Genomic DNA, 12,318 nt, shown 5'->3' on the forward strand with positions numbered 1-12,318 from the left:
TATGCACGGCACTCGGGGCTAAAAAAGGTTGCCACATTAGAATGTTATAAATTTAGTTAAAAATAAGATGGATCTCAAGTGCAGTTAATTTTATGTGAAGTTAATAGATAAGAGTTATTCGATAACAATTTAGTCAAACCTATTAAATCATTTAACGACGTAAAGTTAACTGCACTTGAATTTATACATAAAAATAATGTCATATCCGTAAAGCTAAAAGTTTCATTCAATTGTAAAGAAGTAGAACAAGATAAAATATATGTATAAATTCCCAATTATACATATAAATCTATGTATAATTGTATAAGCTTACACTACTTATACTTATAATTCTACTTTCCCAGAGGAATAAAGAGACAAATAAATGTATGTATAAGTTCCCAATTAATGATAAGGTTATCATGATGGCATGGGTGTTTCTGTCTCAGTCTCATGCATCAAACTTATACAACATACACCTCACATATTTAATCATTCGAAGTGTTAAGTGACTAATATTTTTCTCTTGCATTTGTCTTGTATTCATAATCTTGTTAGTTTTGTTCTAACGTAGTAACATTACAATCCTTCCCAACACCTAGGAGCTTCCCTGTGTCCTTCATGGTAAAAAACTCAACATCAAGGTCTCCACAATAAATATCCAAAAACTTCTCCTCTGTTCCCCATATCACATGCTCGTATCTAACTCTACCCTTCATTTTCACATTGAAGTTCACCACCCTTTTCTTCCAATCCTTAACCATGTTCTTGTTGCTTCTTGGACTTGGAGCTGGAGGTGTGTCCTTCAACCTCAACTCAACCTTCATGTCCTTCTCCCTCATCTTCTCTACATAGATTAGTAGTGTCTGCTGAAGCACCGGTTCTGGAGCCGAAACCACCATGGAGTCATAGCACACGAAGAATATGAAGTGGTCAACATTCACATCAACCCTCTTGTTTGGGTTTGTGATGTTTACATCAATCTCATACTTTCCTTTGAGATGTGAATCAGTGACACTGAAGTTGGACACAGAAACTGAGCTAACTCGAAAACCGGGTGGCTGTGGTTTCAAGACAGACCAGGCAATGGCCATGACTAGTATTATGATGAGTAAGAGCACAAGGGCTAACCACATCGCCTTTCGAACACAGAGGAACCATGATGCTGAGGATCTTGGTGGTGCTGCAGTCATGCTGATATGAAGAGTAGTCCCTGCCTCCATCTACTAGTAGCCAAAAGGGAAGGGGAAGGTGGAAGGTGGTGATGCTTTGTTATGAGAAGGGTATATGGGGAAACAAAGAATAAGGAGTAGTCTGTAGTAACATGCTAAATGCTTCTAGCTACATGCTTTATTTATAGTTATGTATGTGTAGAAGTTGGTGTATGGTTACCTAGGAAGGTTCCATGAAGCTTCTTAGAAAGAAATGATCAAGGCAACTCAATGTTGACAAAGGGAGGAGAGGGCCTACCAAGTTCCAACATTTTCAAATGTCTTACGTTAAAAGGGGTATGTTATAATTACCAATGTAGGCATAGATCTATTGAAGGACAAAAGAGAACCACATCTATGATCTTTTTTTGTCTTTTTATTTGTCATCTTTCTAGATGTTCTATGGCGTTATGTGTTTGATCAAAAAGCATTGATTTCTAGTTGCTTTGACATTATGGCTTTTGTGCCATTGTCTCATTGCCATGTGCAACTCTATTTATTGATTTATTTGTTTTGCTATATAATCAAACTATCACTATAGTTGATGGACAAGGAATAAAATGTAGGTGAACATTTATTATTAGCAGCTTTAATTTGACTGGCCGCATCATATTCCATACAATTCACTGCATTTTGTGTTATTGATTTGTATGGTCACAATATTTACAACATCATAGTAACACTTGAAAAGGGGAAATTCGTTAATGCTTTTGAAACACATTTAATGTGTGCTCCAAAAACATCAACAGACAAAAAACAACTTCAAATATCAAATACAAGAAAACTCAGCAAGGATAAGAAAAGAAAGATCATGAAGCTCTTCCCACACTATCCTCAATCATTAATCCTTTTAGACTCTTGGCTAACCAAATGGCTGTCTCCCTTGGGGATACCTTATCTTTTCCAAATGGCTTCAAAACAACTGAAAGTTCCTCCAATTTGTTCTGCTCCAGCAAGTCTGCAGAAAGTTCTAAGAGCCCTTCAAGTGCCTCAGCTCTCTGTCTTGAAGATTTCACATCCAAAATTTCCTTTGCCTGTGTTTCATCTTTGACTGTAATAGTCTCATATTTAGTGGAATCAGATTTTGATACTGTAGAATCAGGGCTTTTCAAATCTTGATCCTTAATGGTAGGTTGGTCAAGAGTACTTGATTCCAAACTCAACGTGCCAGGGCAACTTGGAGATTCTAAATGATCAGAAGAATCTGAAGAATTAAGGGCCAAAGGAGTGCTTACATTTCTCATCTCTGCATCATCCTTTACAATGCTGATGAACTTGCCAACATCAACATTTTGAACTCCCACTTCTACAGATTCCTTCACCGGCTGCTCACTCCCGACACGATAACTACTATGCCGTATAACATGGATGACATCACCATAAGCTGGAGGAAGTTGATCAGCAGATGAAATTTCAGCTGATGTGTTCTGTAAAACTGCTCCTTTCTCTTCTTGCAAAATGTCCTGGCTTGGAATTTTAGTGGAGACTATCAGAGGATCTGTTTCAGCCACTGATGACAATCTTTTGGTTACCTTGGATTCTTCATCACCACTTGGGGTGATCATAAGTTTTGGTTGGCTATCTTTATCAGGCCTATTATCCGGTGTGCTTTCTTCACAAGAAGACTTCTCTTCAGAAATGGGAATTGGATGCTTCAGAGACTTAGCTGAAGTAGTTTCCACAGAAATGTCTTGAAGCTCTTTTGATTCTTTTGCAGCTGAAGCAGAGGGCTGTAGAGATTTTCTACCACAACCTGAGGCAGCAGATATGGTTGTCCGATTTATGGGACAACCATCATCAGAAGCGAAAATTCCCTTATGATCTTGAACTGAGTGATCCTGAGATAAAGTGGAACTTAGATTCTCATTGCTTGTATTGCTATTATGGAAGCTCCGTGGAAGCCTTGCAGATTCCCAAGACACATCTTCAGATGTCTCGGAATGCGTAAGAGGCAAGTTGCTATTTAGATGTGATTCCACATTCTCAATGTGGTTTATACTCTCATGATCAGCAAGTGTGAGTTCACTCAAGTCCATAAAAGTAGTTGCATCATCACAAAGTTCAAATCCTTGAATAGACACCGAAGATGAGACTGAATTGCTGCTGTCTGTTTGCATTCCTTTTGAGCAATGTTCAGAATACTTCCGAGGCTCTTTCCTAATATCTCTCGAAACACGTGGTATATGACTGTTAGTCAACCTATGATGGCTTATCTTAGGCTCATGAACCACTGGATTCGAGTTTCTTATATCATTCACTATGTTTGGAAAATCAAGCCTGGCCTGCCTCATACGAACTGGAGATGAAGGTGGTCTGAGTGATCTTGGAGGAGTCATTTGCCTTGGCTTGGCAGGAACTCCATTTCCAACTGTTTGTTTGGTTCGGCCGGATGGCAGAGTCACAATATCTCGAGGTCTGGTTTTCGGCAATGATTCTGTCATCGGTAACTGCAAGCATATTTTAATGTACCAGAAGTAAATGTAAATGTTATGAGGAAATCCATAAAAGCTCATAATTGTAGAGTTGGAAAGTTCCTAATGTTATGTACCTGATACTTTAAACTATGTGATCCCTTTGCAGAATCAAAGGTTGCTTTTGCAGGTGCAATAGTTGGTGCCTCTAAATTAGGCCTCAAACCAAAACTAGGTTTGGGCAATTTGGAAGGTATCTCTGTATTTATTTTTTGGATGGATACATTGCCAGCCTTTATGTGATTGCCTCTCATTGGAGAACTTGATTCTCTAACTCTTCTGTCTTTTAAAGCAATCATTGTATTCTTGAAAAGGTTTTGTTCCTTAGATGCAATATTTGGATGGTTTTCATTATGAGATGGCTTCACCACCTTTACTGTTTTAGCATTGCTGGAACCATTTCCTTCTTCACTGGGCAGGGGATACTCAGAGCCATCATCAACAACTAATGCCTGAATTGTGGTTTCTCTACCAAAATTTGGCTCTGCCATTTCCATGTTTCTCTCATTTGATATCAAACAATCTTTGTCACTGCTTGAGCTATTATTGTTTTGGCTTTCAGGCCTATTTCTTCGAGGATCATGGAAAACTCCAATAGACTTTTGAGGAGAACAGGTTGTAGGCGGACAAAAAGACGGACGATATTGATCAACATAAGGTTGCAGATAGGGGTGTTTTAAGATCTCAGATGCCTGTGGTACATATAAAATGAATTTACTTTGAGTTAACAACAATAATGAATCTCATTAGTGTTGGAAATAAAGTTAGTCTCGGTAGAGGCTTACTGATAAACGATGCTCGGGATTTTTTCGCAGCATGCACTTTATTAGCATTTTCCTGCATATATGAGTAAAATTTAATATTTTCGAGCTAACATACAGATGCAGAGGGTATAGAAAGAATTGAGACTGAAAATGGGGCATATAAGCTAAATTGAAAAGCAAGCTTTCTTTTCAAGCCTTCTGTCTTATAAGAAATTATCTTCTGGTTCTCAAAATGGATAGCAGGACAAAGCACAAGATAAATGATTCTACGTGTATTTTTATCATTCAGAGACATCAAATTCATATTTACAGAAGAAACCTATCTATTCAAAATACATGGGAATTCTTGACAACCAAAAAGATTGAGGATGAAACAGATGAAGTGTATAGTGTATAAAAATGCTTCTACACAAGTGTACCATGCAATCACTAACTTTCTGTTAACTAATTTGAAGGGATATTAAGCATAACAAATGGGAATAGAAACATACAAAGATGGGGAATAACAGGAAGGCAATGGGCCGATTGCGGTACGGTTCACCTTACTTATCAATCCTGCCATATCCTGAAATAAGATTTACCATGTTTATCAAAGGGGAGTAAAAAAGCCATGATAAGATTCCTCAATATACATAAATGTCCATATGAATGAGTAGAGAACAATGTGAAGCATAACCAACTGAAATACCAGCATCACTGAACTTATTTTTCCCCCCTCAAAGAAAAAGTCTAGAAATTGTAAGAACAGATGTTATGTTCATGAAGTTCCAAAGGAATATTAACAAACACTGGGAAAGGCTGGTTGCAAACAAGAGTAACCGTAAAAATCCACCACAGATATCAGAATATTGATAACAACCAAAAATATTGGTCATAAATATGGTTCCTGCAAAATCTGGTATCAATGCAGTCCACTTGGTCAATTACTACTAATTTTTACAGCTTTTTTCCTTCTAGATCATTAATGCAAACCGATAACTGATTTTTCTTACTGCACTTAACTGAAAGAAAATTTGCTAACTTTTGGTGCAGAAATGAGATATTTTGTTCATACCTAACTTGAGGATAATGCATTAAATGAATTCAAATATGAGTATACGTATATATTATTCTAAATTCAAGAATCAGAGAAGATCTTACAAAAGCTTTAAATGCAGGGCGATGAGCAGCCATTTCATATATACAACACCCTGAACCGGAAAATAAAGGACACTTTAGCTGCAGCAAAATCCACTATACAAGCAACAACATTCATCAAGCATATACCTAATGACCAAATATCAGATTTGAATCCGTAAGGAATATCTGCAAGCAGTTCAGGACACATGTAGTTGGGAGTTCCTACCACCTGCAAACAAATATTTGCAGCAATGAATTAATTCTTCATTTGATTATTATTAAGGATTCAATAAATAAATGCAATACTGACCACATACTAATTAAAAACATGGGCAAATGTCATATCATAACCTCTAGTGGTTGGAGACCAAAAACATGGGCAAATGTCATATCATAACCTCTAGTGGTTGGAGACCATTAAAACATGGATTCCATCCTTACATAAATATATTAGCTTGTTGGATTTATCAATGCAGTGGAAACTTGACAGAACAAGGCTAACTAGAATACTTACATCCGCTAAACAAAAGCTAGGATTTAAATGAGACAGAAGAAAACAAGCTCTCAATTTCAAACATACCGAAGATGCCAAATCATCTGCTTTTAGTGTCTTGGCAAGCCCAAAATCCCCTGTTAAGTTTCAGAAACTTATAAACAAAATCAGAATGAAAACGTAGTAATCCAAGTCCAGTATAATCAAATATAGATAGAAGAACTCACCTAAGCGAACATCCTGATCCTTGGTAAGAAAAATGTTTGAACACTGTCATCAGAGTCAACAAACTCAACTTACTATATTTTCAAATTGAAAGATCAAAACATTGAAGGCTGCACTGTTTGTTTCCAACAAGTATTTTACCTTTAAGTCACGATGTAATACATAATTGGAATGCAGATATTCCACCGCTAAGAGTAATTGTGCAAACCACTTGCAGAGTTTCTGAGAAATGTCAAACACTTTCAGTGTGAGCAACCAAAATAACTTAAGGGAAAATAAAAATCCAAGATGTAGAACATTCAAATATATCTGCATTCATGAGACAAGAATACCTCCTCCGGAAAGTATACCCCGTTTGATTTTTTCATCAATGCAGCCCTGTTAAAGATTTGGAGAGAAGACAAGATACAAAAAACTTACAAGTTATTGGTCATGCACAATTTCTTAATTTATTGACCAGCAAGTTCATAGGTATGATAATTGACTCACATGTCTCCACCTTCACAGTATCCAGTAACAATGCAGACAAAGCAACCCTACAATACAAGTAAAATGAGCTTAGCAGAATAGAACTATTTATTGTTTACAACACATTGCAATTATTAACAAAGTTGTTAATAGAAATTAAGTGTTTGTATGTATGATCATAACAGAGAAACTCAATAAGGGTCAAGAAAATTCACCTTCTCAACCCAAGCCTCTTTGAATTCCACAATGTACGGGTGCCGAATTCGAGCAATAAGAACCATCTAGAATTCCCAATACAGGCTACAATGGTCAAATCCTCCAGGCATGAGGCAAATCAACAACAAGCAAGTTCTAAAGGAAAACAAAAAAACCGCCAAAAAAATGTACCTCTTGATGTGCAGCTCTTCTGCACCTTTCAGTCTGCCTAGCAAGCCTTATTTTCTTCAACACATATCTGCAAAAACGAAACGAAAATCCAGCTACTAAAATTTGAAATTTTGAACCCACCCCATTACAGTATCAGCTAAATTGAATAGACATAAGCAAGAGACACACAAAAAAGAGAGAAAAAATAAAAAGGGGGAAGGAATCAATACTTTTTCTTCTCTGTCTTGTGATGAACGAGAATTGCAGCTCCAAATGCTCCTCTGCCGATCTGCTCCATGATCTCGTACTGATCCATGCGAGACCCCATTGGTACCTCTCTCCAGCTACAAAAATTCTGATAAACAAAAAGAAAAAAAAAAAGATGAGCTTTTTATATCTAAGTCAGGCACCCATGATGGTAATTCGGTAGTTGTACATTGCTGAGAAACATTGGAATCACGTGGAAGTGTGGTTTCCTGCAATGGCGGTGCTTTGGCTACACTCAAGAAACGCACTCTTCTCTCTCCTTCTCTCAATCTCTGTGTGGGTGTATGTGTCACTGTCACGCTAGCAATAATAGGAGGATCTAATAATAATAATGGAAATTGGCAACAGTGATGTAGCTTAAGGAAAGGTAATAATTTAGCGCAGGAACTGCAATGTAAGAGCTTCTGTTTTTGACTTGTCTTAGATACATATACATGTTCCAGAAGCTAGGTAACAAAAACCAAACACATGGGAATTAAAGTTTGGACCATAATGTAGTAACTATATAACTAACAATTTGTAACACACACACACACATAAAACAACGGACGAAAGAAACACACTGTTCTGTTCTTTCTTTGAGAGTGGAAGTCAATTGGTGAGAGAGAGAGAGAGAGAGAGAGAGAGAGATTTTGGTATGATATGAGATGGAGTTTCATGCCGACAGTACCAGCTAGCTTCCTTGCCTTGCCAGCGTTGAATTTTTGGTATATTATAATAATGTTATAATTCCTTTTTATTATTTTTTTGGATTTTGTATTTTGTTAACTAACTTGAAAGTTCAACGTTAATTAATGACTTAATGGCGATAATTTGGGGAATTCCTTTGTTGTCAATGAAAAGAAAACGTTTTATTGTTGAATTGAAATAGTCTTGCATGCATGTAGTGTAAGGAAATTAAAAACCTTTTAGAGAAAAAAAGAAAAAGCTGAAATTGTTAAAATATGATGTTTGGAATATACACCACAAAACGTTTTTAATAAAAGTTGTTTATTGTATTGCACTGTCTGTGAGTCTCACTCTCACTCTCACTGTCATCATGTGCTTCACATAAATCATCAGATCTGAATCTTCTTCTGTTTCTGTTGAGGTAAAATATCTCATTGCTACTACTTTTACTTTTATGTCATACACTAATGTTTTGGAGTATCACTTTTTGTTGCATTTTGTAAAAGAAATATGTGTATATATTGAGAATTAATTTGATTAGTGTAAATTTTCATCAAATACAGCTAATTAAGACAAAGCTGCTCATTGTCTCTCCAGATTTGTCCCTCTTGTTATGGCCAGATCTGGTGGGATATATGACTATGATATGATATGACATAATACGTGGTGGTCCTATGAACCCTTCTTGTTACTGCTTGTATTAACTATTAACACGTGCCCTATACTACTTTCATTTTTCATTTTCATTTTAGTAGTTAGTTGGGTCTTATTGCTGAAGACTATGAACCTTGTCATCCATGAAATAATTAAGTACCATACTCTGATTTTTGGGTCTGGGACAAGTCCCAACGGTGCAAGCCAAACCTAATAGCATATCCAATACTACATTTAATTTTAATTTTATTTTAGATTTTATAAAATAATAATTTAAAAATAAAAGTGAAATTTGTCTCTCCATGTTTAGTTTAGTTAGAATTTTATATTATTTTTAATTAGGGTTGTCATGTGTATCTACCCTTGTATTCAGGAACTACTAAATCTTAACATCAATTGAGGTTTTACCTATGAACTACCAACCCTGAAAACATGAACTCCACCATGATATGCAATTAATGATATAAATTTGTAGAGGTGTATGTTTGCTTGCTTGCAAAGCAGGTGAACTCCTATGATCCATAATTTCATACAAAAATAAAGGGATTAATCAAAGATATGGAAAGCTGCATTTGGAAGCTGTGTGCGGTTTGTTTTAGGTCAACTAACTAACTAAACTCCAATAAATTAAGTTCATAACAATTACATGATCTCACCCAAAAAGTACAAAAGTTATTCATGAACCAGCAATGTATATACGAGAAGGGGTCACTTTTAATAATGACAATCAGAAAAGAAAAATTACATTCTTTTTTTTTTAATGGATATTCGATATTCTTCTGACAATTATGGAAAACATACGCTGCCAAACTGTCGGATCTTTTTGAGTGTGTAGTGTGTGAATTTGTGTAGTTTTTTTTTTTTAAATATTGTCAAGAAATTTATGGATATCAAATTGGGTTTTGGTTTTTTTTGGGTATGCAAATTGGGCTTTCAGGTATGGCAAAAGGCACCATAAAGCCTTTTTTATTGGACCATAACGTAACTGAAGCCCATTAAGAAAAGAGAGCTATTTGACTGAAAAAAATTCAAGTACTGGAAGCCTAACAGTTGGCCCCCAAAAAAAAGCTTTATGGGGAGAACCATTTAGAGAACAGATACCTTCTCCTGACCCAAAAAAAAAAAAAAAAAGAGATCAGATACCTTCTTGAAGAATAACTTGGATGGAAGTGGAAGGATGACACCAACATTTTTGTGCTGGTTTGTGCTGATCTACTCTAAGCAAATTAAAACCAACTAATGATTCAAATATTTGTGCTTAAATATATGGTATAATAACAATGATTATGCAGAAGATGAAACAAGGGGCTGATGCACAAGGTCATGCTCAAGTGGTGGCAAAGAACCTAAGGGTATTGTTGATGGAAGGTGTGGGTAAGAACATAAGAAGCTTGGAAGTTACAAGGCACAAGCACCGATGCCAATAATCTCACTTGGAAGGAAGCATGGGGTTGCTCAGTTCCCATTCATGATTATTATGTGCAAAGATATTATTTGAATGTATATATTTGTTCTGGTTAATTTTAGTTGATAATTTTTATTATCAATTTTTTATAGCAATAAATAAGAATTTAGATCGTCTAAATTTTGAATTTTCATTTTAGAGGGTAAAGTGTGATTTCTCACCTATGAATGATTTTTCTCTCATATTTTCTTTTGGTTTTACCTATGAAATAAATAGTAAAAAATCACACTTTATTCTCTAAAGTAAAATTCAAAATTTAGAAGATCTAAATCCAATAAATAAATAAAGAGTAAAGTATATTTTTTGTCTCTTGATAAAATTTTTAAAAATACCCCTAAATTTTATTTTATTTCTGTCCTAAAAGTTTTTGATTTGTATCAAATGCAAGTGCACCGAATGGTCCAAATAATACCTCAGGTAAGTAAGGGTCAATTCCACGAAGATTGTTGGATTGAGCAAGTAATAGTTATCTTGCTGGACTTAGTCAGACAAATAGAAAAGAGAGTTGTTGTTGTAGGCGCATAAACAAAATAATAAAGAGAGCAGTACGAAATTGGTGTAAAAACAATAATGAGAAATCAGTTAAGACTTTGGAGATGCTTATCTTTTCGGATTAGTACTTTTTACTAACTATATTAAAACCGAATGATTCATTATATGGCAAAGATGTAAGTGATTAACACCAGGGTCAGTGGTCAATTAATCTCCTTTAATTCATATCAAACAGGGTTAGTGGTCATTTAATCTGAACGAGGATGAAACTCACGCAATTCAATCTCTATTGGTCCTACTTAAAGTGCCACAGACAATGTCAGATCTTTCGGATCGGAGAATAAAGCTCAGTATTCTAGCTTTAGCGCCATAGAAACCTCAATCACCCAAAGCTAACCGGATTTTATGTCACAAATCTAATTAGCCCAGGCAATTTGCAGTTTAGGTGATGTATTCTCAAACTGTAGCTCAATACTATCCGGTCAAGGATTCGCAATAACTCATGTAGAATAAGGGATCATACTTCCGTTCCACCCCAAATTCATTTAGATTAAGAAAAATAATACATCATAGAATGGAATCAAATATATATTAAAATAGAGAAAGTAATAATATTAATCTATGGGAATAAGCAGAGCTCCTAACCTTTGCTTAGGAGGTTTAGTTGCTCATAACTTTACAGAGAAAACGAAATAAAAGTAAAGAAGATCTAAAGTAATGTGTCTCTCCCCTCCCGGGAGGCATGGTTCTCAGAAGGAAGGGAGTCCCTTATTTATAGTAAAAATACTAGACCTAAAAGATATTAATTTAAATTTAAAAGTTACAAGAATAAGATAAAATAAGCTAAGGAGTGTTAAAATCCACTTTAGGGACCACTTGGTGAGTGTTTGGGCTGATGCCTGGTATTCAACTTGGATTTTGGGTGTTCAACGCTGGTCCCTGCTCCCTGGCTAGCGTTGAACGCCAGTTTTGGGTATTCAATGCTGGGCTTGCTCCTCTTTGGGCGTTAAACTCCAGATGTGGATGTTCAACGTCAGTTTTGGGTAGTGATTCTAGAAGAGAAATATAGACTATTATATATTGCTGGAGAGCTCTAGAAGTTAGTTTTCTAACGCTGTTGAGACCGCATCAATTGGACCTCTATAACTCGAGATATGCTCTTTGGAATGCACAGAGGTCAGGATTGACAATATCTGCTATCCTTTCTTCGTCTCTAAACAAGATTCTGCCAAATTTGCCTGAAATTCACCTAAAATCACAGAAAAAACACAAAAACTCAAAGTAGCATCCAAATGATGAATTTTGCACTAAAACATACTAAAACATGATAAAATATAATTAAAAATAACAAAAAAATGCTATGAAAAAGGGTATAAAATATTCACTTATCACAACACGAAACTTAAACTATTGCTTGTCCTTAAGCAACCAAAAATAAGATAGGACTAATTAGAATAGAAAAATAGATCAGGTTTTAGAGTTGTCAATGAAGCTCAGTTCCAATTATTGAATGGGGCTATTAGCTCTTTATTTCTGAACAGCCTTGGCATCTCACTTTCTTTTGAAGCTCAGAAACATTGATATCCTTTGGAATTAGAATGCGGATGGTATTATTGATTCTCCTCTTTTAGTTTTTCTTGATTTTTGAATAAAGCTTCTTTTGGTGCTTTACATG

General features: G+C 35.6%; 2 protein-coding genes across 3 annotated transcripts; both read right to left on the reverse strand.

The window, feature by feature from the left end:
- Positions 1-533: 533 nt before the first annotated feature.
- Positions 534-1,202, reverse strand: LOC112705235 (uncharacterized). Its single transcript, XM_025756073.1, has one exon. The coding sequence runs from the start codon at positions 1,200-1,202 to the stop codon at positions 534-536; it is 669 nt and encodes a 222-aa protein (XP_025611858.1).
- A 533-nt stretch (positions 1,203-1,735) lies between these two features.
- On the reverse strand, positions 1,736-7,840 carry LOC112706947 (serine/threonine-protein kinase Nek5). Of its 2 annotated transcripts, XM_025758482.3 has the most exons (15): positions 7,533-7,840; positions 7,327-7,451; positions 7,118-7,184; positions 6,946-7,011; positions 6,752-6,798; positions 6,595-6,640; positions 6,404-6,484; positions 6,265-6,307; positions 6,125-6,174; positions 5,692-5,773; positions 5,566-5,615; positions 4,917-4,990; positions 4,447-4,498; positions 3,739-4,353; positions 1,736-3,637 (listed from the first exon to the last, which is right to left on the reverse strand). In XM_025758482.3, the coding sequence occupies exons 1-15, from the start codon at positions 7,545-7,547 to the stop codon at positions 2,000-2,002; spliced, it is 3,051 nt and encodes a 1,016-aa protein (XP_025614267.1). In that variant the 5' UTR covers positions 7,548-7,840; the 3' UTR covers positions 1,736-1,999. The 2 variants fall into 2 exon arrangements, with proteins under 2 accessions (XP_025614267.1, XP_025614268.1); XM_025758483.3 differs by lacking the exon at positions 7,533-7,840 and having other exon boundaries at positions 6,946-7,030; positions 7,327-7,401.
- Positions 7,841-12,318: the final 4,478 nt, after the last annotated feature.

The sequence above is a fragment of the Arachis hypogaea genome, chromosome 8 (assembly GCF_003086295.3).
Source record: "Arachis hypogaea cultivar Tifrunner chromosome 8, arahy.Tifrunner.gnm2.J5K5, whole genome shotgun sequence".
Taxonomy (NCBI): domain Eukaryota; kingdom Viridiplantae; phylum Streptophyta; class Magnoliopsida; order Fabales; family Fabaceae; genus Arachis; species Arachis hypogaea.

What these genes read in the sequence shown, in the direction of transcription:
- LOC112705235 (XM_025756073.1), bottom strand. Translation starts at nt 1,202, where the DNA reads ATGGAGGCAGGGACTACTCTTCATATCAGCATGACTGCAGCACCACCA.
- LOC112706947 (XM_025758482.3), bottom strand. An exon ending in ATCTGATATTTGGTCATTAG is followed by an intron (nt 5,616 to 5,691) that starts GTATATGCTTGA and finishes TTTCCGGTTCAG; the next exon opens with GGTGTTGTATATATGAAATG. An exon ending in CACATAGTTTAAAGTATCAG is followed by an intron (nt 3,638 to 3,738) that starts GTACATAACATT and finishes ATATGCTTGCAG; the next exon opens with TTACCGATGACAGAATCATT.